A 26,653-nucleotide genomic window follows, 5' to 3' on the forward strand; every position below is an offset into this window, starting at 1 on the left:
CCCCTGAGCTAGACCTTTTATTTGCCACAGATCAAACACATAAACAGAGCTTTCATGTAAACACTGGGGCCACTCATGTTTTAGGAATCTTCTTGGCATTTGAGAAGAGATGCAGTCTCTATTAAGATACTATTTTACTCAGGCAGCCATCCAGTTTGTTTGTGCCATACCTTCCCACTGCAGTGAGAGGTTAATCCTACCAAATGGTTTATTTTTTATTTGTAGTATGGACAAGCCAATAGACCAGTGATGGCGAACCTTTTAGAGACCAAGTGCCCAAAACCCAAGCCTGCCTGCCCCCGCTCCGCTCCGACCTCCCACTCTGCCCACTCCACCCCTGGCTGCCTGCTCTGCCCCCACCCCACCCCCAGCCTGCCCCACTTCGCCCCTGCCCCGCCCCTTGCCACCTCCACAGCCCACCACTGCAGATCGCCCAGGCAGCCCAGTAGCTCCATGCCCTCTGCCCGCACCCCGCAGCATCATCTGTGCGCAATGGATCATGAGAGTGGAGTCTTGTTCACGCTGCCTAGCTGCCATATTCTTGGCTGGGCTGCTCCGCGCTCAGGAGCGACTCTCCTCAGGAGGGGCTGCTGGTAAAGAGAGGGCCATGGGGGGAGGTGGGGCTGGGACAACGGAACGCATGACCACAGAGAAGTCTCTGAGTGCCGCCTCTGGCACGCGTGCCATAGGTTCGCCACCACTGCACTAGACTCTCAGTCCCTTGTAATCTCATTGTAGTTGAATTTCAGGAGTTTCACAGAAAGGTATAGCACAAAAGGAAATTGATGTGGGAAAGGGGAAAAAAGAAAAAAAACAATGCAAGGATCATAATGTTAGTAACAATTGAATAGTGACCAACTATGATTCAAATAAGATTAAAATAATGGTGTAAAACCTAAATATAGGCAGGCTTTCAAGAAATATCCTGGGAGCCAGAGTTTCCTTGAAAGGGGAGCAAAACAGTTATTGGTCTCAGCGGATATGCTTTAGCTTTGTGAGGGCTTTTTGAATCTGCCAGCTTCCTGCTACCCATCGCTCCAGGTAAAGTGTTAGGGGTGATACTGCCCCCCAGGAAAGAAGATCCTCCACAGGCAGGATCTGTAATCTGAGCCAGAAGGAAATGCAGTAAATAGAAATGGCAAGGATGGCTGTTCAATATCATTGTCCATCTGTTCATGGAACTTGCTGACCTTTGCTGTTTTCTTTTGGTAAAGATGTAGACATTATTAGGAGAAGGGTTCCCCCCTCCACATGAAAAATAATCTTACTGGTATTCTGAAAAACACTCTTTAGTTTACCAGTATTATTTGATAGGGATTTGGGGAGAATTAATTCAGGCCAGTGAGCTTGCCTTTTGAATATTAACTCATACTGTCAGACAAGCTTTGAGAACAGATTCCAGCAAGATCAAAAGCCCTTTTATGATCACTTTCTCTGTTGTAATTGCATAAGCAACAATAGGGGTTTCAAAAATTAATTTAAAATGTGAATCCTTGGAAGTTTTTAAGCGTTTCCCTTTAAAAAAAAAAGTAATTGTTTTAAAAAATAATCATTGTTGCAAAATTTCCCAAGTCCAGCAATTTTCTCCCTCTCTCCTAATATGTAATTGTTTAAGTCTGAGATCTAACCAGAGACTCAAATATTCAACAAAGCTTTAAAATGATATTTCAAAGGTGCATGGCTTGATGTTTCTTAGATTCATTCTATAATCAGTAGCAAAGTGTTCTTTTTGCTGCAAAGGTCAAGCACTTCTATGAATATTGTCTTTGATGGAAGTTGAAAGGATTGCACCATCTTTTATAGTTATGAAAAAAATTGTTTTCAGCTTGTAAATCAATGAAATGAAGTATTTGCTCTGTTCAAGGGACAGAAAATACTAAAATAATTAAACTGAGGCTTCTCTTTAACTTGGGCGCCTGACAAAAACTGGAACAACCAGATTTGTTCTAGATCTTTCTTGTTGCTTTCTCTTCACATAACAGGAAAAAACTTTTGAAAGAAAGATATCTTCAAAGCCTTCTTCTTCTTTCAGGGAAAATTTTGTTTTTGTTTTTTTCCATACTGTATCACAACAAATTTTGACTGTCCAAACAGTTTATTTCCATACTGTTATAAGACTGCAGGATGATAATGAAAGGACAAGCGTCTGACATTTGGAAACTAAATTTGCCCTCTGTATTGACTGCCAAAAAGGCTTTATGTAATTATTTAACCATTTCATCTAGTGAAAGAAAGCTAATCAATTGCTATTCCCAGCCTGTTGTTTGAATGAAATTCACATTGCATTTTCTAGCACGTATTTTACAACCTTCCAATTCCCAGACGCATGCAGGATTCACTATACTAATTTTTTTCTACTAAAATGCTGACTCGTTTTTTTTCAGGTGTTAAAATAAAAACTGTAGGGGTATATTTTTGGCATGGAAATGGAATGCTTCTAAATTTGGCTATAAAAGATTGCAGACATAAGATGCTGGGTTGAGTCATTAGCCTATTTCTAGTGTTATAAAAGACATCGGTAGTTCTTTAAAATAGACATATGAATATCTTTGCAGACTCTAGTCTGGGTGTATTGAACAATATGCTCCACCCTCTTGAAAATTTCTGGGGGGAAAACCACCACAATGTGTTTGGTGGTGAAAGTACTGACCTTAAAACTAAGGAGATCCAAATCCATCCTCAGAGTTTAGTGGGTGAACTTCGGCCAGTGATTCTCTCTGAACTCAGCCAATCTCATAGGGATGCTTGTTGGGAAAATGGGGGGATAAAACATTACAAAATGTTCTCTTGAGCATCTAACTGAAAGGTGGGATAAAAACCTAACAAGAAATCAAGGGACTGATTATTTCTAGGAATAAAGTAGTGGCCTGGTTCTGTATCAAGTTATGCCATAGTTTGCTTTACTGTGATTTATTGACTGAACCACAATGTTTGGATATACAAGAGATGGTGAGCCATAAATTACGGCTTGAAAACCGCAGCTTGCCTAACTAAATAACATTATGACAATATGACAGTGCTTTACATAAATTCAGCAGCCTGTTATTATACTTGATCTCTTGAAAGCATTCTGTAAACTTGTATAGTCCTCCTTTGTTTTTGTTCCATATAGTCTTTCTTCGATTTCCATGCCTTTGGCAATATCAAGACAGTAATGCTAGTAGGTAAAACTGCTTTTCTATTAGTCTTGCAGTCAGAGAAGCTCATATTAATTCTTCTCTTGAGTTATTAAATTAAATTAATACATACCGTATATGCCGGCGTATAAGGCGACTTCCGCAAGCGCTAAAATCAGTGCCAAAGACGGGGGTCGTCTCATACGCCAAGTCGTCTTATACACCGGAAATACTGGTAGTTTCCGGCGTATAAGACGACATTCTAGGAATGCAGCTCGGCGACAAAGACGGGGGTCGTCTTATACGCCGGGTCGCCTTGTACGCCGGCATATACGGTAATTTGTAGCCTCCTTCTTAAAATAGCAAATATCTTGAGAATCTTGCCACGGGTAGCAGGTTGGATTAGAAATTCTCTCAAGTCTTTTCCAACCCAATGTTTCTGTGGAATTCTTTTCTCAGTTGGACAGTTTAATATATCTGCCTTGCAGTTGGTAAAAAAAATCAATGTATATATGTTTTCTGAGGTTTTTGTGGGTGTTTGTATGTAGGTCTTTGGTTATTCGGGTTTTCTCCTGTGTAAAATTGGAAGTGTCTTGGTGACGTTTCGACGAAGCACCAGCCTGAAGATGACGAATGGGACTTCGTCGAAACGTCGCCAAGACACTTCCAATTTTACACGGGAGAAAACCTGAATAACCAATGACATACATACATACATACATACATATATATATGTTTTCTGAGGCTTTCGCCGGTGTTTGTATGTAGGTCTTTGGTTATTCGGGTTTTCTTCCGCGTAAAATTGGAAGTGTCTTGGCAATGTTTCGACGAAGTCCCATTCGTCATCTTCAGGGTGGTGTTTTCAGCTTCGTGCTCCTCGAAACGTCGTCAAGACACTTCCAATTTTACGCCGGAGAAAACCCGAATAACCAAAGACCTATGTATGTATGTATGTATGTATGTATGTGTATATGTATGTATGTATGTATGTATGTATGTATGTATGTATGTATAAATGTATAAGGAAATCGAATGTTATGGTGCAAAAATGAATGTTTTAATTTTAATACAATTCATGGATAATCTAGAGAAAATATTTGCATGTGGAAGGCATAGACTTGTCTGATTAATAATATGCATTTTCTTGTGTCAAATCCCACCAATGTATAAGGCTGCCCACATTTTGTAGCTAGAAAATAAAACTCGACACACTGTAACAATCAATTTTAATTCTACTAAGCTGATAATTCTGTAGAATTGCAGTTCACATGAATTGATAACCGTCCTTGTGTAACTGCTGAGAGACTTTTTTTTTCCTGCCGGGTGAGTCTGGGATGCTGCATTCCACTGTTGTCTCTTACAGATGTGTCAAGTGTACAACTCAAGTGGTACCATAAATTGAATACAGAAAGGAGTGAAAATATCAGAATAATCAAAAAAAATGCTTGATTGTCTTAGATAGGAAAAAATGAAGAGAATTTCAAATGCATGGCATACCTTTAGTCCTCAACAACTTCTCAGAAAAAAGCTTTATGTTTTCCTTCTTCTTTCTTTCCTATTGCTGCTAGGCTGGATGATTACAATTTACAACCATTTGTTTAGTGACTGTTCAAAGTTACAGCAGCACTGAAAAAGTGACTTATAACCATTTTTCACACTTAACGACTGTTGTAGCATCCCCATAGTCACATGATTAAAACTCAGTTGCTTGGCAACTGGCATTGATTTATGATAGTTGCACTGTCCTGGGATCATGTGATTACCATTTGCAACCTTCCCAGCTGGCTTCCAAAAAGCAAAGTCAGTGGGGAAAACCTAATGACAGCACAATTCATTCCACAGCTGCAGGGATTTGCTTAACAGCTGTGGCAAACAGGTCATAAAATGGGGCAAAACTCATTTAACCTCCTGGCTTAGCAATGGCAATTTTGGCTCAGTTGTGGTCGTAACCCGAGAACTACCTATATTTCAGCATAAATGATGCCCTTCAACATAACCAACCTCCTTGGTACTTTCACAGCAAAAAGATATTATTGCTATATGTGAAACTATCAAAGATTTCCTTTACACAAAGGTTATTTCTGTATAGATCCCTTGCCAGAGATTTAAACCCCCCTCAAACATCCTTCATAAACTTTTGCTTCCTTAGATCCCTTTTTAAAAAGATGCTGTTCAATCTCTGAGAGTCCTAAAAGCTGCTGAAGGTGCAAACAAATCTCAGGCAGGCACTTGGTGGAAAGAAAAATATCTGCTTTAAGTGACCATAACCCAGAAGCGGTTATTGAGGAGCTGTTTGTGATGAATAGATAAACCTAAACGTTAAAAAAAATGCTCCTTTACTTTGCAAAAATACCATATTAACAAGACAACATGATATTAATTTATCTGAAATTGACAACAGTATAGCTAAGTAAAGTAATATTGGTTTGATGGAAGCTCAAGTTTTTATTCCAGCCAAGGGAGGGTAACATGAACTCTCAAGGCTGGCTCCAGCCTCAAGACTTAGGGATAGAAATACATGGAAAATGCAGTGGATGAAATTGAAGTACAGTTTGAAAACAAGAATCCAGAATTCTTACCATCAGCAAATTCTGGATCAATAATGTGTTATATAACTAGTCATTTAATGCCTTGTTTGGTTACTGTCAAATAAAAGCAATTGGATATAAAAGATACATTGGGCTCTATTAGAATGAAACTGCTTGTTATCGCTAAAAGATAAAAATTTAAATTTAATTTTAGTCTGAATAAATTATTCTATCTGGCAGCCCTCTCAATATTTGTAAGTTTGAATATTAAATTTGTTTTGTTTATGGTGGTTGAAAAAAAATTACTTTCTATATTATGCTTAAAAAAAACCCTTTCTTCCTGAAACACCACATTATTTTATAAAATTCTCCCACAAAGTAATTCTTTTACAAATATTTCTTTGGCTTTGAATAAATGATTCTTGAATGCATGGTAGGTGTATTTGTATGCTAACAATATACTAAATGAAGGAGAAATGAAAGCATCTTTGGACTTCTGATTTGGTTTCAAGTGGGTTGTTTTGTGGGAGGACAGCTGGGTGCAGGGCATGGAGTCTGTTTTTTCCGTATTATGTCATGTGTCATAATAAACTGACACAGGAAGCATTCCTGTGGAAGTCAAGAGCTATTGCTTGCATGAAAAATCATTACTCAAACTAAGACAGAATTAGAAATGACACTTTTTTTGCAGACTGTGATGATTTTTGCGTTCTCTTGTTTTTGTTGTTAACTTTGCACTGTTGATTGTGTGTCTGCGTGCATGTACCTTTGAGTCGTTATTGACCTTTGGCAACTGCCCGGACATGCCCCTGCATTTTTCTTGGCAGGATTTCAGAAGCTATTCGCCATTGCCTCCTTCCTAGGGCTGAGAGAAACTGACTCAAGGTCAACCAGATGGTTTTGTGGCTAAAATGAGACTAGGATTCACAGACTCCTAATTTTTGGTCTGGTGCCTTAACCACTACTCCTCACTGGCTCTCACTTTTGAAATTCCATAAGTAACAAAGGCTAAACCATTGAGTTAAAAAAAAAACTAAAATAAATTTGTGGAAAGAATGAATTATGTGTTTTTTGTTTTATATTGTCCCCTAAATGTAGTGAATGTTTCTCTGACGTACTTAAAATCATAACTGAAAGATTCTGGCCACTCTTTTTGAAGTTTTGGGTGGTTTCCCCAAGATCCTTAAATTGTGCAACATTGAGAAAAGCCTCCCGAAAACCTTCCATACCATTAAGAAAAATCTATTTTATTTCTATTATGTATAAGAATTAAGCTTTCAGGGGACATGGATCGTGACTCACTTATTTGTTTCTTTTTTAAACTTGGTCATATCCTTATTAATAAATGTTGTCATGCCAGCTCACACAAGGGATTTCTTTGTTGTATGATAATTACCCGATCATATTAACAGAATTTTACAAGAGTTCTGTTGCTGCTGCTTTCATGTCTTACATTTATCCACTGCTTCTATTACTTTTATTGTTATCAAAAAAGCACAGATTAAGGAAGAAAAGCTAGAATAGTAGTTTAGTGACTTTAATTTTTTTAAATTAGGAGCTGGTGGCATCATAAACACGAAATGTTCAGCTCTTAAGCAACTCTTTGCTCTAAATGTAGAGCAAAGGAGTGCAGATTACCATTGGACTGATATAAAATAAGAGCAATTAAATCAGAAGCATCCAGTTTCCAAAGGCAGCGTTTCTTAATCTCAGCAACTTTGAAAGATGTACAGTAGCACTTAAAGACAAAGTCTGGAAAGCAAAGGCTCAGAATGAACAAAGACTTGCAACAGAAATCAAGAATAATAATAAAAAAAGTTTCTTTCAACATATTAATAACAAGAAAAAAGTCAAGGAAACTATAGGTCCACTAAAGAGAAAAGATGGCAAGGAAGTTACAAGCAATAGGGAGAAAGCAGAGCTGCTTAACTCATTCTTTGCATCAGTCGTCACACAAAAATAAATTATAGCACAACATACCCCTCAAAAATACTGCAAAAGACAAACTAGAAACAAAAATTAAAATAAGCAAGAAAATGGTAAGAGAACACCTATCTGACCTTGATGAATGTAAATCACCAGGACCTGACAGATTACATCCCAGAGTTCTGAAGGAGCTGGCAGATATTATCTCAGAACCATTGCACCATATCTTTCAAAAATCCTGGAGTACCAGAGAAGTACCTGAGGATTGGAAAAGGGCTGATGTGGTTCCCATCTTCAAGAAAGGGGGAAAAAAACAGACCCAGGAAACTACAGACCAATCAGTCTAACATCAATACCTGGGAAGAGCCTGGAAAAGATAATCAAAAAACAGATCTGCGAACAACTAGAAGCAAACAAAGTTATAACTGATAGCCAGCACAGGTTTGTTAAAAACTGATCATGCCAAACCAATCTTATTTCATTCTTTGATAAAGTGATCAAATTAGTAGACCAGTGAAATGCTGTGGACATAGTATACTTAGATTCCACTAAGGCATTCGACAAAGTAGACCATAATCTACTGCTTGGTAAGCTAGAAAAAGGTGGAATAGACAACATCAGCACCAGATGGATCTGTAGCTGGCTGACAAACCGAACTCAACTAGTAGTCCTCAATGGTACTACTTCTACATGGAGAGAAGTAAGCAGTGGGGTACCACAAGGCTCCGTCTTAGGCCCAGTACTCTTCAATATCTTCATCAATGATTTAGATGAGGGAATAGAAGGAGAACTCATCAAATTTGCAGATGACACTAAACTGGCAGGAATAGCCAACACCTCAGAAGATAAGCTTAGGACCCAAAAAGATCTTGACAATCTTGAACAATGGGCCCTATCCAACAAAATGAGTTTCAGTGTAGAGAAAAGCAAAGTTTTACATTTAGGCAGGAAAAATCAAAGATATAAGTACAGATTAGGTGAGACCTGGCTCAAAAACAGTAACTGTGAGAGGGACCTTGGAGTCCTAGTGGACGAGGCATAGAATCAAGATCATGCAAAATATTAGTACCGCTTTATAAAACCCTAGTGAAACCACACCTGGAATACTGCAACCAATTTTGGTCACCATACTATAAAAAAGATGTTGAGACCTTGGAAAAAGTTCAGAGAAAAGCAACTAAGATGATCCAAGGCCTGGAGACTAAAACATATGAAGAACAGCTGCAGAGATTTTGGTTAATCTGACAGACTTTGAAGTTGTTGATAAGATAAAATATCTGGGGGTTACCCTATCTGTTTCTAATGTAAAATTGTATAAAAACAATTATGAAAGGCTGTGGGTCAGGGTACAAAAAGATTTGAAAAATTGGGAGAAGTTACAGTTATCTCTTATGGGAAGAATTGCAGTGATTAAAATGAATGTCCTGCCAAAATTTCTCTTTTTATTTCAAATGTTACCTATTTTAAAGAATGAGGTTAACTTAAATGAATGGCAGAAAGGTATCAACAAATATATTTGGGCAGGGAAAAAACCAAGGGTAAAGCTTAAAATTATGCAAGACTTCCGTGAGAGAGGTGGACTCAAGGTACCGAATCTGAAATTATATTATGATGCTGTGGCTTTAACACTAATTAGTGATTGGATTGATTTAACAAATGTAGAAATACTCCATTTGGAGGGTTGGGATTTACTTTTTGGATGGCATGCCTATCTAATTTTTAATAAAAAAGTGGATCGGGTTTTTAAATCTCATATTATAAGGATTTCTTTACTTCGAGTTTGGAGGAAATATTATAAAAGTGAGTTTAAAATACCATTATGGGCTATACCTTGGCATGCGATAGAGGGGATAAGAAGAGGAGTTAAGATGGATAGTGTTTCTTATGCGCAATTACTCAGGTGGGATGGTAAAAATTGGCAGTTAAAATCTTTGGAAGATTTAGCACATGAAAATCTTACATATTCATGGTTTCAGTATAGACAAATAGCTGATAGATGGAAGATAGATCGTAATGTGGGTCTGCTCAGAGAAGATGAAAATCTTTTTAAACAAGTAAAAGATCAAAGGTGAACTCACATTAAGAGAATTTATGGGGTGCTAGTAGAACTGGACTCAGAATCAGAACTAATTAAAGAATGTATGATTAAATGGGCACAAAATTTTGGTGAACCAGTTCTACTAGATACCTGGGAAACCATCTGGGTGAGGAATGTTAAATTTACACAAGCCCAGAACTTAAGGGAGAATTTTTACAAAATGTTTTACAGATGGCACCTTGATCCACAAAAAATGTCTCGTATGTATCCTGACTTACAGCCTAAATGTTGGAGATGTGGTTGTTTGGATGCTACTTATTATCATATTTGGTGGTCGTGTAAAAATATAAAAGTCTTTTGGATTAAGATATGGTGGAATATTCAAAGAATTTTTAGAAAGAGGGTAAAATTTACCCCACAATTGTTTTTGTTAGGTATTGTTACTGATTGTGATGCTAAGGAAGTTATATTGATGTTAAATTTGATTACGGCCGCTAGGCTGTTAGTAGGGCAATATTGGAAGAAGGAATCTTTGCCTACCTTGCAAGAGTGGTTTTTTAAAGTTTCTTATTTGGCGGAAATGGCAAAGATTTCAGCTTTCTTAAAGGAGCAATCGCAAGAGAAATTCTTTGCGGTATGGGAAAAATAGATAAATTTTATACAATATAAATTGGATATAAAAAAATATCATTTAGCTTTCTAATAACTTGTATATAAATTTTAATATTTTATAGATTGTACTTTTTTATATCTCTTTTCTTTCTCTTTTTTTTCTTTTTTATTATCTTTTTTTCTTTCAAGTACTTTTTCCTTTTAATACGTATGCTTTTTTTACATATATTTTATTGTTAATTACTTTATAAATTGTTTATGTAAGGTATTTAGATATATTTATGACTTATATTTTTTCAATTTTTTTTAAGATTCTTAAAAATTTTAATTAAGCCTATACTCAGCTCTGGGAAGATCGGGGGGGATGGAGAGGGAGGGTTGGGGTGGGTGGGCGAGGGTTGTTTTTTTTTTTTTGTTTTTTTTGCTTTTTGTAAAAATATCTAAAAATTTTCAATAAAAAAAAAAAAGAACAGCTGCAGGACTTGGGTTTGGCTAGTCTAAAGAAAAGAAGAAATAAGGGTGACATTATAGCAGTATTCCAGTATTTGAGAGGCTGCCACAAATTATTGGTCAAATTATTCTCCAAAGTGCCAGAGGGCAGAACAAGAAACAATGGTTGGAAACTGATCAAAGAGAGAAGCAACCTGGAATTAAGGAGAAAGTTCCTAACTATGAGGACAATTAACCAGTGGAACGGCTTGCCTCCAGAAATTATGGGCGCTCCATCATTGGAGGTTTTTAAGAAGAGATTGGACAGTCACTTGTCTGAGATGGTATAGGTTCTCCTGCTTGAGCAGGGGGACCTCCAAGGTCTCTTCCAGCTCTATTCTATTCTTAGAATTTCCCAGGCCATCAGCAAGCTATTCACATGGTCGCTGAATGAGTGGTCATTAAAGAGAACCACCTTTATTTAATAGTGCCTTTAACTCTAAATTATTTTTATCAGTAGGGTTTTTCTTTATCTGTCCACTCATCTTGTTAAAACCTATAGGCAACCAATACAGTTGAAAATGCTACCGCAGGAAAATCTGAAGACAAAGTCATATTAGATATTTCTGCTGATGGATCTGTTTCTATAGGCAGGTTTCTATAGGACATGGAATTTTTCTGGCTTTACGGATTTGTTCCAGCTAATCACTTTTCTTCCAGAGCAGAGTCTTTCAATACATAGGTCTTGTCCCTAATCTATCAAGTTTGGTCTTCTGTCCATTCATAATTATTTAGTGATACATTAAATATAAAACAATAATGTTAATGAGTGTGTGGATATGTGTAATATTCTTCTCAGAACTAAAAAAAATGCTATTGTTCCATGGTGAATAATAGCTGGCTATATGCCCTTCGATTTACTCTCTTTCTGGAGTACAAAAGCAGTGGAAAGTCTAATTGCTTTTAAAATAAAATTATTTAGTAATGAATTATTTACTACTGTCAATAACAGCAGTGACATTTCTGGATCTGCATTATGTTAGGGATGAGCTATAGAAATATTTGCAAAGGAGATGAAAAATTTTTAAGGATTATAGAGGCAAGAGTTGGATTTTGCTGAGGATATGGTTTTTATATCATTTGTAAATCTGCTTTTCTTAAGGCTACAAAAACAAACCTGTGACAGATACTCCATCTTGAAGAATTCAGACCCAAGGCAACCTGGTTGATTAAAAGGAAATACATATGAAGTCAAAGGATTATAAATCTGGCAGCATTCTTCAAGCATGCATTTCCCAAATATATTGGATTACAGCACATATAATCCTGGCCAACACAGCTGAAGAGTGCTGATCTATGACATCCCCTTACCCTAAAAGCTTTAACTGATTCTTTTTTGTTTTTACAACTTTCTTTCATATAATGTAAAATAAATATGACTATTTTTAAATTAAAGATTATATTAACTCAGGTCCAGAGCCATGTGCAGCCTCCAAAAATATTCCAAAAAGTGCTACCAAGCTGTAATTTTTAATATGGCAGGATGAATAAACAATCTCTGGGGAAAAATCACATTAACTTTATTTCATGGAACTTAATGTCAAATACATTTATATTAAATTAAATTTAGTTTTTGCCCTGGCCCACTTTTGTATCATGGGCTCGCTTTCTTTTTGAATGTGCCTCTTTACACAACAGACTTAATGGGGTCAGTGGTCCCACATCTGAACTCCGAAACGTTTTCAACCTTACAATTATAGCTGTGGAATCTCAAATAACTATTCTTTCAGATAAATCAATAAAATATCAGCCAACTTCTCTCCTTTACATTTGATATGCTTTCAATAAATAATGTATGCATTTAATTTAGAAATAGATTAGAAGGACAAGAAACGGAAAACTGAGAAATAGGCAAAATATTTAAGATACTATGTTAGTGCAAAAAGTTAATCAGAATGGCTCATATTTTAAAATAAGTATTGGAAACAGGAACTCTTTATGGGGATAGACTTATTCAGTAGACAGATAAATTAGTAAGCAGACTAGTAATACAGCTGTTGTTCCAAACCTGAGATAATATCAAAGTGTTTTGTAACTCCTGCCCCCAGAATTCACTGGGGAACAGACATGTGTGTTCTTTGTGCAGTTTAGATAAAAATCTTTGAAGAGCTTGCTTAAGGTTCCTAAAAGTGTAGAAATCTATCCATTGCTTTTTCTGTTTTTGAAGCACTTTTTATTAACTAATAGGAGTATTGGTGTTTATTCCATTAAAAACAAATGAAATTTTAAAGGGTTTTCTTTGGCTTGTGGCCAAACAAAAAAATTGATGTGTGTGCAATGCTTTCTCCCCTTAAATGAAATGTCCTTTATAAATCTTTAATGTTATTTATATTCCTTAAAAAAAATGGTTGTGTAATCTCTCAGTAAGAAAGACATTAATAGGACCAATCAGTTAACTTTCAGAAAACGTAGCAAGAGTGAAGAAGAAATGAGACCTAGTGTTGACAGAAATGGGGTTTCTGCATCTTAGCTACCTTTTACTTGTTGTGGAATCATGTACTGTATATTAGCCCATCCTTTTTTCACGACTATTTTCTTGCAGGGAATTCTATCTCCGAGATGGTGACCTCAATTCTATTGACAGAATGAGATATCTGGAGATGAAACGGTTGAGTCACGACTCCCAACAGCCTCCAATTAACCTCTTGACTTGTTTACATGAAGAGATTTCAGCTCTTTAGTTCAGAATAAACAGTACTGGAGTTCCAGTAAGTTTTAGTCCTCCCTTAGGCATGAAAGCCAGCTGGGTGACTTTAGGCTACTCACTTTTGCTCAGCTCAACCCACCTCACAGGATTCTTATGGATAAAATAGGAAGAAGGAACGTTAATTGCCTTGAGAGATGCAAAACAATGGCTGGGTGTACATCTAGTGAATAAAATAACAAATGCATCTGGAATCCAATACCAGATTTTTGCTTTGTACCTGGCCTTGCTTAACCATAGTTCTGTCAGACCAAAGAGAAAATGGAGGTGGAGAGATGGAGTAATAATAGCACAGCAGCCCTACGTAATCTTTCCCAAACATTGTCTCTCAGAATTTCTCCTATTTCCACCTGAAATGATTATACTGGCTGGGGAAGATTGGTTTACTTGTACCACGCATCTAGGGAAGGAACCCAGTAGATTTCATGCAGCTCTCGACATCCAGTTTTGCACCCTATTTCTTTTCCCTTTCCTGCTGCAGCCATAATTAAGCATTCTGGGAGTGTCGGAAGATGCTGGGATTCAGCTTTGCAAAGCTCTGGCCCTGCAGGTGGCAGAATCTGAACGGATTCTGTTGTCAACCATAGAGTTTGCAGGACGATGGCCAGAGTGGTTACTCCGCTGGGCCTAACTAATTTTGTCAGCAACTGCGTTTTTCTACTGAGGAACAATGATGAAGGAGGGTAAGAGTGAGAGGATAAGCTGGGGTTATCATTTATTCATTTATGATAGTGATTTATATACCCTTGCTGCTCGTTATTGTGAACCCAAGATCAATAAACCAGGAGAACAAGAATAAATAATCACAAAACAACAGCAACACTACAGTGACATAATGGCCGCCGAGGGCAATCTTGCTCTCACCACATAATCCTAGTCATAAGAAACGACAATGACAAATTCAACTAACCTACAGGCCCCATATTCGTTGTTGGTTCTTACAGGATCTCAATAGTAAAAAAAATTGGCAATGTTGATTACTAGGGAGTAGCAGAATATAACGCCTTTTTCTCTCACTAGTGTGTATATGTGTGCATTCACACAAGGGAATGTGGGTGTGAATGTAAGGGAATGTAACATCTTCATTTAGCAATCGTTTACAGATATGTGATGACAGAGTAGATTTGTGACCAATCCTTGCATTTATGACCTTTGTAAGTTTGTAAAGCAATGGGAATAAAATTATAAGCACAGTTGCCGTTTTTAGTGTCCACTTCACTTGACCTAATTGTTGGTCCCAATTGTAGTTTTATCTAGATTTTTTTTAGTTTATCTTTTTCTGTTCCTTCTAGAAATAAAGGTAAATAAATTGATCGTCATAATTTTTATTATGGTTAATTAACATTTTCTGCCAATTACCTTAAATGTATGTGGCATGGCCAGTTTTGGAATGTGCTCACAGATGTTGGAACTATTGAGATTAACACTAATTTTAATTTTAAGATTATATTTTTCTTCTCTACTGTTGATATCAAGCTGCTGTAGAAGTTTTCATAATGCTTTAATTTACCTTTAACATTATTACTTAGCAAAACTTCTAAAATCATAGTGTTCTGAAGAACAAACCAATTATGGAGATTTTATTAGTTTTGTTGTAATTGTTAATTATTAGTTCCAATAATTATGTTCTGCAGGGCAAAAAAAATTGAAAATAATCATTATACTTAAAGGTGTTGGGCAACTTTAATAATAGGCACTGATGTTCTCTGTATTGCAATTAGCTAAACAAAATGAGTTTGAATGGGATTTTGTTTTCCTTTTATGGAGACAGGTATGATAAATATTACATGTACATTCTTTAGTTTGTAATGCTTATAAATTACATTGCTAAAGGACAATGGAAATGATGCTAATATTCTCAAAGAACATTCATCTTTAAACCTTGAATATTTACACAACTCATTCTTGTTAAGTAATTAAGAATTTGAGTAAGTTGAATAATAAATTCCTTGGCATTTGTTATGGTTTTTTAAAAGATACATTTGTAGTAGTAGATGAACTATACATACTGTGGAATTTTTTGAAGCTATACAAGGTAGAAGAGAATCCCTTTCTGAACTAGCATCCTTGAAATATATGTGCTGATTGGGAATGAAGGGAACTGCAGTCCAGGACATTCAGATGTACCAGACTGGGAGAAAATACTTTCAGGTTTTCAGTGCCCATTGTCTGTTTTTCTTAAAGCATTTAAAATTAAAGCTGATTTTGAATTAATTAGCTGTATTTATCATCATGACAATATATCTCTTTCATTGAGTCTTACAGCTTTTTTGTGAACAGGGATTGGAGTATAGCACAGGTCCCACTGGGATCTGCTTTGCTTCATAGTAGATACGCTCTTGAATATCTAGTTTTTGCCCTTGAATCCTGAGAACTTGAACATATATGTAAACCTGTGCTGTTCTGCAGTGTTTTTCTGATGGTAAAAAATCTAATGCATGCTGTGCTTTAGTGTACAATTACTTATGTAGACATTCAGCCTTTTTCATCTGAAGAGTGATGATGAAATATGATTTTTTAAAAAAAAAACAGTTGCAATGTGCAGTTGGTTTGCAATATAAGCCACGTAGCCTACAGAATGTATAAAACTTGCAGTCAAGGTCAGTCAAGTTCATTTTCAATTTATGGTTCTAAAGGCCTAGTTCTTTGAGGACCCTTGGCAAATTGCCCTTGGTATATCTTTTCCCAAAGTATCTGGTATGTGTGTTCCCCAGCAGCGTTGCTTCAGTTACCAATTTTCCAGCTACATGTTGAGCAAATTGGCAATACATCTTTGGATGTAGGTCCATACATTTTTAGATAAGGTAAGATAACCTTTATTGTCATTTTTTTTACTGTGGGCACAACGACACACATCAAAAATGAAATTTAGTTGCCCGCTCTCAAAGTGAAACATATACATGACACACACCTAAATATACTAGATACAACATATGTATAGACCCACACCCCTGCATATACATAGCAAATAAATATTAAATACTGTCCATCTTGAATATATAACGGAAGGAGGAAGCTTGAGAGTTCACAAGGTTAATGCTGTATGGAATGAAACTATGGCTGAATCTGGATGTTCTGCTACAGATACCACAAAGCCTCCTCCCAGAAGGTAACAAGGAAAACAGGTCGTGGAGAGGATGTGTAGTGTCCCAGTTAATCTTATGGACCCTGCTCAAGCAACTCTTCTGTGCTATGTCCTGGATGGGAGGGAGAACTGCCAATGATCTTTTCGGCCATTCTCACCACTCTCTGCACCGCCTTCCTGTCTGAAGCAGTGATGCTTCCAAACCAGACTGTGATGTTGTATGACAGGATGCTCTCGATTGTCCCTCTATAGAAAGTGGTCAGGACAGGGGAAGGAAGATGTGCTTTTCTCATGTGACGCAAAAAATGCAGGTGCTGCTATGGCCACTTCACTAGTTTCTCGCAGTTGAGTGACCAAGTCAGCCTACTTGATAACTGCACACACAGGAATTTGATGCTGGTAACCATCTCCACAGGTGAATCATTAATGCACAGAGAAGTGTTGCTCTGCCTGACTTTTCTGAAATCGACAATGATCTCTTTGGTTTTTCCGGTATTTAAAACTAGGCTGTTTTCCTTACACCAGTTCACCAACCCCTCAACCTCCTTGCGGTAAGCTTCCACCTTGTAATCCTGAATAAGGCCCACTACTGTTGTATTGTCATCTGATTGGTGCAGATCATCATTTTTTTAACGCAAGAATATTATGATAGATAAAATTAGTCACCTTTAATCATATTGAATAACACAGCTGCTCAGCTTCCATCCCTTTACATTGCTGCTTAATAAGATTGTGTGAATGGGATCAAAACACATTGCAGCAGTGCTAATACTAGAGTCCAAAACTAGTATTAGAACAGATGTGAGGGACAGCAGGAAAAGCATCAGCTCTAATGAGTTTAATCAAACTCCTTGGTATATATTTAATGCCTTCCTCAAACCTTAACTAAGTACTACTCTAAATTTTAAGGACTCTTAAACGTTTGCATTGTTTTCTTAAAAGAAGAAAGTAAGAAAAGTGCAAAAAATCACGAGGAGTATGTATCAGTCCTCCTTCATGGATTACTGCCTTGTCATGGTGAAGGGGCTTGCTTAATTCAATGAAGCCATGAGCTATGCCATGCAGGGCCACCCAAGACGGACAGGTCATAGCAGAGAGTTCTGACAAAATGTGATCCACTGGTGAAGGAAATGGCAACCCACTCCAGTATCTTTGCCATGAAAACCCCATGGACAGTACCAAAAGGCAAGAGGACAAGAAGACCTGGTGCAGTGATGGCGAACCTTCTAGAGACCGAGTGCCCAAACTGCAACCCAAAACCCACTTATTTATCACCGGGTGTCAGGTGGACGTGGCCCACTGGGTGGGCATAGTCACCTCGATGTTGCTCATGGGGAGGGATGCCTGTGTGGGCCAGGCAGGTTCGGGGAGATCCAGGGGGTCTCTGGCAGGTGGAGCAGTGGGCAGGAGGCTCGTCCTGCGGGGTGAGGAAAGGCGAGGCAGAGCTGGGGTGCCATCGCAGGGCAAGGCGAGGCAGGGGCCGGGGCCGCTGCTGCCTGACACCATCGGCCCCCGCACACACAGGCCAGCCAGCGCATGGGGGCCAACAGTGTCTGTCAGCATCCACAGCCTGCTGGTCCCTCAACTAGTGCACTCTGGGGCTCCGCAACCCGCCACCAGAAATTCAGAGAAGCCGCCTCTGAGCTGGACAGACAGCCGACAGCGGATGAGGCGATGCAGTGGGTTGTGCCCGGGAAAAGGAGAGCATGTGAGGCCAGGAGGGATGGGATGGGGGAGGGAAACCAGCTGTGCTGGGATGCATCTGGCCATGTGGGACCTCGGCGAGTTAGCGGGCGGCTGGTTGAAAAGGGACGCTTGCCATCTCTGGGGCATGGCGCGCGTGTCCACAGAGAGGACTCTAAGTGCCTCCTCTGGCACGCGTGCCATATGTTCGCCATCACTGACCTGGAGGAACGTTGTCCATGGAGTCACGATGGATCGGACATGACTTCGCAACTAACAACAACAACAAATGTATCGGTCATCCTCCAATTTAATTTGCTGTAGCCTTGTACAGAAAATGAATTAATTACTCATAATATTTAGAAATTATATTTTATATACAAGAATTCCTTGGTTTCATCTGTATGATAAACAATAGTTAATACCTGTTAGCATCTTTTTCATAGAAAAGGACAAAATACCCTTTAAAAAACATCTTGAAAACTTAGAAAATTCGTTCATGACAGCTGTTGCTCTATTTGCTTATATGGAGTGTTAAAGCCTTGCTTGCAGAAACATGTTTCAACGAGTAACATGTGCTTAGAAAAACATGTGCCAGGAGAACAAAACACACTGGACTGATTCTCTGCTTGATTATGTATCTGAGCTGCATGTTAGCTGGAAGATGTAGATGCTGCCTTTTTACATGTAGTGTATTAACGAAATATAATAAGAAAGGTGATTAAAGATCTAAAAGAGCCAGTGGAAGACTTCTGAAGGCATTTTGTAAAACCTGCAGATACTTGAGTAAGAAATAAAATTGGATTTAGTGCTAAGGAACTGAAAGTAATTGCAGAATAAAATTACATGGTTTTATTTTTTATTATTTATGTTTTTGTTTTCCAATGTATACTTTTTGTGTTAATCAAAATTCTGAGAGATATTTAGAAGGGCCTTTTTTTCTTTAATATAACATTATTTTTAAAGAAACAGTTTTAAAGATGGGATGTGATAAGTTATAAAATTAACTTATCACATTCCCACAATAAAGGAAGTAAATTCGCAATATAAAGAGTATCTTTCAAGATTCTTACGTTTCACAACGTGAACTATCCTCTTTTATTGTAATAGTTTGTGAAACGTTTTTCTTGTTGCTGTTTCGTAATGTGTAGAGGCGCATACTTTAGGAATTCCATTCTAAATCTACTAAGAGCATAAGAGTTCCTCTTAAAACACCGGTTCTCAACCTATGGGTCGCGACCCCATTTGGGGTCGATCGACCATTTCACGGGGGTTGCCAAGCAAGGCTGTCCGCCATTTTTTCCCCTTTTCCGGCAGGTGCCTTACCCCCCTTGGGCTGGGCCAGCTGGTGGCCCAGCCGGTGGTCGGCCTGCTCCATCTCTGCCGCTTGCCAGCTACGCCTCGGCCGGCGCAGGGGGCGGCACCACGCATGTGCGGCGCTCCCGGGCAGGGAAAGTCCTCGACTTACGACTGGTTGGGTAGTCCTCAACTTACGACCGGTTGGGGGTCACAGCATTAAAAAGGTTGAGAACCACTGTCTTAAAAGAACAGAGTTATGAGGATATGTTGTGGGTATGCACAAAGATTTCTCAAAAAGCTTAACCATCCATTCTGAGTTTCTTAATTGACTGAATACAAAATGTATTCAAGTAAATAGATTGCACTATCCCATATGTGTGCTTCTGCTGTTTGAGCTAAGAAAACAGTAATAGATGACTATCACCACTGGCTTTCTAGTATATTCTGACTAACAATTCATTATTATGGGATTAGAAGTGCATTATGCATTCTTTAGGGCATATATTTATATATATATATAAAAATAAAGGTAAAAAAGGATTTATGCAGTGTTATCTTCATTTTAGATGCCAAAAGAGTCTCTCTCTGTGTGTGTCCCCCTCCCTCTCCTTCTTTCCTCTCTCTCTTTCTCCCTTTCCTTTCCTCTCCCTCTCTTTCCTCTCTTTCTCTTTCCTCTCTTTCTTTCCTCTCTTTCTCTCTCTTTCCCTCTCTCTCTTTCCTCTCTTTCTCTCTCTATCTCACGGGGAGACGCGTGGCCGGCTCAGCTGCCAAGGAGCGGCCTGGGACAGGCCAGGGAGCAATGCCCAGCCGCCCCAGCCAGGACTGCCGCCCGGCCCGGCAAGATGCGTGACCAGTTCGGCTGCCAGGTAGTGCCCCAGGAATGGCCCAGGGAGTGATGCCCCCACCGGCCGCCACCCCAGCCGGGACTGCCGTCTGGCCCGAAGACATGCGTGGTCGGCTCGGCTGCTGAGGGAGTGGCCTGGGGACGGCCTGGGATTCGATGCCCCCGCTGGCCACCGCCCCAGCCGGGATTGCCGCCCGGCCCAGCCCGCGAGACACGTGGCCGGCTCAGCTGCCAGGGAGTGGCCTGGGAACAGCCCAGGGAGCGATGCACCCGCTGGCCGCCACCCCAGCTGGGATTGCCGCCCAGACCGGGGAGACATGTGGCCGGCTCAGCTGCCAGGGAGTGGCCCGGAAACGGCCCAGGGAGCAATGCTCCCGCTGGCTGCCACCCCAACCGGGACTGCTGTCTGGCACGGCAAAACACATCGCCAGCTCGGCTGCCAGGGAGCGATGCCCCCGCTGGCCGGCCCGGCAAGACTCATGGCCAGCTAGTCTGCTGAGGGAGTGGCCCGGGGATGGCCCAGGGATCGTTTCCCCCCAGCTGGGACTGCCGCCTGGCCCGGGGAGCGATGCCCCGCCGGCCGCCGCCCCAGCCAGGACTGCTGCATGGCCCGGGGAGACATGTGGCCGGCTCAGCTGCCCGGGAGCGGCCCAGGAACGGCCCAGGGAGTGATGCCCCCAATGGCTACCGCCCCAGCCAGGACTGCCACCCGGCCCTGCCTGGGGAGACGCGTGGCCAGCTCGGCTGCCCTGGGACGGCCCAGGGAGTGATGCCCCACCGGCCGCCACCCCAGCTGGGATTGCTGCCTGGCCCTGGGAGACACGTGGCCAGCTCAGCTGCCAGGGAGCAATGCCTCCGCTGGCCGCCGCCCCAACCGGGACTGCCATCCGGCCCAGCAAGATGCATGGCCGGCTCGGCTACTGAGGGAGTGGCCCTGGGACGGCCCAGGGATCAATGCCTCCACCGGCCGCCGCCCCAGCTGGGACTGCCGCCTGGCCTGGGGAGCGATGCCCCGCCGACCGCAGGCCCAGCCAGGACTGCCGCCCGGCCTGGGAGACGTGTGGCCAGCTCAGCTGCCAGGGAGCGGCCCGGGAACGGCCCAGGGAGTGATGCCCCCAACGGCCACCGCCCCAGCTGGGACTGCCGCCTGGCCCAGCCTGGGGAGACACATGGCCGGCTCGACTGCCAGGGAGTGGCCCAGGGAGTGATGCCTCTGCTGGCCACCACCCCAGCCTGGACTGCTGCCCAGCCTGGGGAGCAATGATCCGCTGGCCACTGCCCCAGCCGGGACTGCCACCCGGCCCAGCGAGACACATGGCTGGCTCGGCTGTCTGGGGATGGCCCAGGGAGCGATGCCCCCGCCGCCCCAGCCGGGACTGCTACCCGGCCTGGCCTGGGGAGACGCGTGACCGGTTCAGCTGCCTATGGCTGGCCCAGGGGCGATGTCCCCACCGGCCGCCACCCCAGTTGTAACTGCTGTCCGGCCCGGCCCGGAGAGACGCGTGGCTGGCTTGGCTGCTGAGGGAGTGGCCCAGGGACGGCCCAGGGAGTGATGCCCCATACGGGACTGCCGCCTAGTACAGGCAAGCTGGGGGGCGCGCCACCTGTCCCGTGGCTGCTTCGCGGTGGCGCTCCGCAGATTTGGAGCCCCCTCTCTCTCCCCGCCACGGACCCTCTATCTCCGGTGCTACTAGGCCAATGGTTGCGCTGGCTGGGCATCGCAGGGGCTGCTATCCCTCAGGGCTGCAGCTTGCGGGAGGGCTGGCCCGCTCAGCGGAAGCTCCGGCGGGCCACTCCCAGCAGGGATCCCGGGGCTTCCCCGTGCGGCTCCCCAGCCATTTGCGCCTCGGACAGGGCCAGCCCAGGAAAGGGACTTCCTGGCTGCCCTTCTCCCAGGGGGCAGGACATCCAGGTGCAGGGCCAATCAGGAGCCCTGCGAGGGGGCAAGTCCGCATGAGAGAGAGAAAGAGAGGGGAAGTGCAAGTGCCTCTCTCTCTCCTTGTCTATGGGGATGGCTCAAAGAGCCGCATGCAGCTTCGGAGCTGCAGGTTGCCGACCCGTGAAATATACTAACCTGATTTTTTTTCTACTTGATCCAATGAAAATGCCCACTTGTATCTACAAAACTCCTGAGCTTTTAAAAACTTGCTGCTATTGTATTTAACTCCAGTTTGTTCCAGAATATTGGAAAATAAGTGTAAAATACAAGAAATCTTTTAATGAGATACATCTAGTAGTTTAATATTTAACTATTTTGTTATAATTCTGATTCTTTGAGGTATTTTACTTTATGCAAAATGAAATTTAGTTAGAACAATTCACATAATCAAAGGAATGACACTCTGTATATGAATCTATAATCAGTTAAGTAGAATTGTACTTCATTTGCTTTTCTTTAGGGTTTTATACCATTTCCTTCTCCAGTCAATGTAATTTCATCAGTTCTCAGATTTTCTTAAAGATAACACCTAAGGACTTGTCCAGACCATCAGCAGGCTATAATTTATAATCAGGTAGAAACTTGAATTAAACTTTCTTGGGTCTTAATATTTGAACTAAACTACTTTACACAGAGGCTAGAAGACATTTAAACACATTTCAAACAACACCATTAAATAGTGTGGCTCTCATAACTACCACTCTGTATATCTATGTCTCTCTTGAACCCCACTATATTCCTTCTTTAAATATATGCCTGTGGCTCCACAATCAATCTCTAAAGGGCATCTGAAAAAGTCAGGTTCTAATCAGTGTCTGGGGAGCAGTTGTTTATATATTGCTTGTTTATTTGTTTATTTAAATTTTAAAGTTGTGTGTGTGTGTGTGTGTGTGTGTGTGTGTGTGTTGATGTTTCATAGAAGGGGAGCTGCTACTATGAGGGCAAGAAAAGAGATCAGACTCCTTTTATTTCTGAAGCATTTTGTACAACTTTCATAAAGTTCACCTTAGGCAATCTAATTTCTTGTTTTCAATTGATTTCCTTTTGGGTAAGGCTAGCAAGGTAAGATAAATGAATTGTTATTCACAACATCCTTACCCTTAGCTAACCAATCCATAATTCACCCAACTAACCCATTATTTTTACCATAAGTTAAGCATATTGGCTGAATTCACACAACAAATTAGTTTAAAATATAGATGTCTATTTGTTCAGTGTATCTTGTAAAAGCAGCTAATTGGGATGCTGTGCTTTTATGTCTGTTCGCTGAGCTTTGTTTTGTAAAGCCTGGATGATTAACCCAGTCTGGATTGCTGCTATTTTGTCTCCATCCCAGGTAGCTCCTTAACTATAGTTGATGGCTCTTCTTTGCATAAACGTGTTATACAATTCTTAAATGGTCATTTCTGATTAATTGTTGGTTCGTATTGTGGTCAATAGCTAGTTACAACTAAGAATGGTAACCATATTGAGACGTGAATATTTTGTGGGACCAAAATAAATAAAATATTACAAGAAAACTATTGTTTTAGTGTGTTCATCCCAGATAGATCAGTATTACTAATGCTAAGAAAAGATCATCTTAGTTGAATGTCCACCCCAAAATAAAGGATTACAGCTGAAATTGAACAAAGTGGATAGCTCATGTCTGATGTTGTCTGGTCTTGAATGCGAGATGATCAGAGAAGACGTAGCAAAGCTATAGGCTAGACTGGAAAATGGAAAAACATTGGAGAAGGCAGCAATGATTAATCATTTCCATACTTTTGTCAAGAAAAGAGCTAAGCGTCTGCTCATAGATTCACCAGTAGTTGATCTTGGCTCAAAGGAAGCCTTATTCAGTTATGAGTTTGGTGCTAACTGCTTAAACTAGAAGAAACCTCATTATCAGGAAAATCATTTGCACTCAAGTTGGTTTAAGTATACCTGCCATTCGGAGCTCTAATGGAACCCATGAAAGTTAGAAAAAGGAAAAAAAATGGATCCTGTTCTCTATTCCACTTGCATTCCTCCATGCATTTACCTGAATGCTTGAAGAGAGGTATAATGTAAATAGACTTAGATTCTTCTAAGATATTCTTTCTTCAGAAGCTGTTTAAATAAAAGTAGCTGCTTTTGTAGATTAATGTATATCTCCCAGTTTCTATGTTCAATACAAGATTACTGCTGTCTCACCAGTTACCATTTTGTGCTCTAATCTGGTCCAAAGTGCAGTTCATGTAGCAATTAATGAGTGACAAATTAGCTAAGGAGGCTGGTATTATTATTTTTTTCTTAATCTTTCATTGATCTTTTGTTGCCCTTATTCTTCCAATTGTAATCAAAAATCCAGCAAATATTCATAGTGATCTGAGCATAACTAAACAGATTCCACAACCTTTCTAAAGCTCCATACCATCATGTTTACATCATTCAGAAGACTGGCTGAACTAATATATATTTTAATTTTAATACCTACAAATGTAGGGCTTAGCAGGGATTACTTTTGAAATAGCACATTTGAATCACATGCTATGAAAATACTTTATCTGAACTGTTCATTTATGGTATAAAATGGGAAAGTCCTGTGAGTACAAGGCAGGCAAAATCTGCTATGTCTGATCATGTATTTACATAGTTTGTGGACAAAGGAAAGGGAAAAGTGTGCATTTGAGAATTTTCCCTGGTATGCTTCATTTGAAACAATTACACTGCGTCAGACTCTGTTGTCTTCAAATGATGGGAAAGGCTGATTATTGCCAGCTCTACTTAGAATGTTTTTAAAATATTTGTAATGACAGAATTAAAAATGTCTTTTTTCTTTTTTTTTTAATTCAGAATGATTAATTTAGAAATAATGAGTTTATGTAGATAAGCTCTTGTAAGGAAGTTGAAGCACTGCTTGGAAATTCTGAAGCTTTTATATTATTTCCAGCAGAGTTTTAATTCAATCCCCAAGGGTTTCTTTGATTCCCTGGTTGCATTTTAACACCTGTACAAACAAAAACTAAAATCTTTACTTTGTTTGATAATTGTATAGAGTGGAAAAAGTTGATAGGCTTTCATAGAAAAGGAATGTAGGATTCTGATGATATTTACAAGGTATTTGAGATGTTCGGACAAAATGGTGCATATGTAACACTTGAAGGAAATCTTTTTACAAGCAATTCACCATTAGGCACAGTCATCAAAATATCTCATTTTAGGTATGTGTATGTTTTCAAATGTTGGGAATATGTATTTTTGAGGAAGAAGGAAAACATTCAAAATTGTAACAGAAGACATGCGGAACTAGAATCTGCTTTAGTGTCATACTTTCTTCCTAAATATTACTTCAGTAGAGCATAAGCTCTATTTTGCAACAACTTGCTGGTTTTTACCACGATGAAGACTCTCTTCCAACAGAAGAGTTCTGATACCCATTGACATCATTTTATACTTTGCCTCTATAAATGATCCATCCAAGATAAAACAGAACTGGAGAATTGTCTCAGGTAATTTGGAGACAACAATGCTCTGCAGTGCGACTAATTGTTATATTCATCTTTGAACCATGAACCAACTCTGGATGTGCATTTATTATTCTAATCAGAATAGATTTGAAAGTGCAAAAAGAAATGCTAATTTAAGAATATTTATAATTGTAATTCTTTAGGTTGTCACTGGGTATAAGGCGAAATAGGTTGGTAGAATTAGACAGAGCCAACCCCATATATTTAATAGTATATGTGATGATTTTGTATTTCTTGTATATCTTCTTCTACCCAGTATAGAAGCTGTCTAGTTAATTTTGCACTGGAAATAAAATTTCAGATTGCACAGCTTACTACAAACAATGTTGTACAAAGCTGATTGGCCAGGAAATATGGAGTGACTCAAAATGAAAGGAAGGACAGTAATTTTGAGAGCTGACTCCTGTGGCCATAAAGAGGTTTATTTTCACGCAAAGTCATCTCTTCTCCATTTCAGTAACTTGTCATTTGAAATCTGTGAATGTAGGCTTGGTCATTAAATAGTTTACTCTCTTGGGGGTTGCATTATGACGAATTTTCTAAGCATCTAGTTAATTGACCAGACAATATTAATAAATAAATGTTTATACTTTCTGAAGTAACCCAGGGCTACAAATGAGTTTGTTGAATTACCTTAGTTGATGTGATGTGACGCTTCTTGTTCTGACCTGACTCTCTTATCTGCACATAATTTCTTTGAACTTCAAAGTCTCAGTTAAGAAAGATATTTTCTTTCATTTATCCTCCCCTGTTCCCATTACAAGTTCTGATATAACTGAATTATGTTGGAATTTTTCCTAATACATTTACATAGCTTTGTTATCAACACACAAAATAAACTGGTTCTCTCTTGTAATATTCTGCTGGTTTTATTGTTAGAACTGCAGACAAATAGGACT

The 26,653-nt window shown here is 40.0% G+C and overlaps 1 protein-coding gene across 9 annotated transcripts in view; it reads left to right on the forward strand.

Annotated features, from left to right (window-relative positions):
* Positions 1-26,653, forward strand: part of LRRC8D (leucine rich repeat containing 8 VRAC subunit D) — an 87,154-nt gene that overhangs the window by 52,883 nt on the left and 7,618 nt on the right. The window contains exon 1 of one of the 9 annotated variants that reach the window (XM_039324704.1): positions 14,074-14,096. The exons of the other annotated variants lie outside the window; for them this stretch is intronic. Within the exon in view, the coding sequence (XP_039180638.1) occupies positions 14,084-14,096 (13 nt within the window). The 5' untranslated portion in view covers positions 14,074-14,083. Of the gene's footprint in view, positions 1-14,073; positions 14,097-26,653 lie in introns of those variants that run through there. 9 annotated transcript variants of the gene reach the window in all.

Source organism: Crotalus tigris, unplaced genomic scaffold, assembly GCF_016545835.1.
Source record: "Crotalus tigris isolate CLP2741 ecotype Arizona unplaced genomic scaffold, ASM1654583v1 scf7180000024307.1902530, whole genome shotgun sequence".
NCBI lineage: Eukaryota > Metazoa > Chordata > Lepidosauria > Squamata > Viperidae > Crotalus > Crotalus tigris.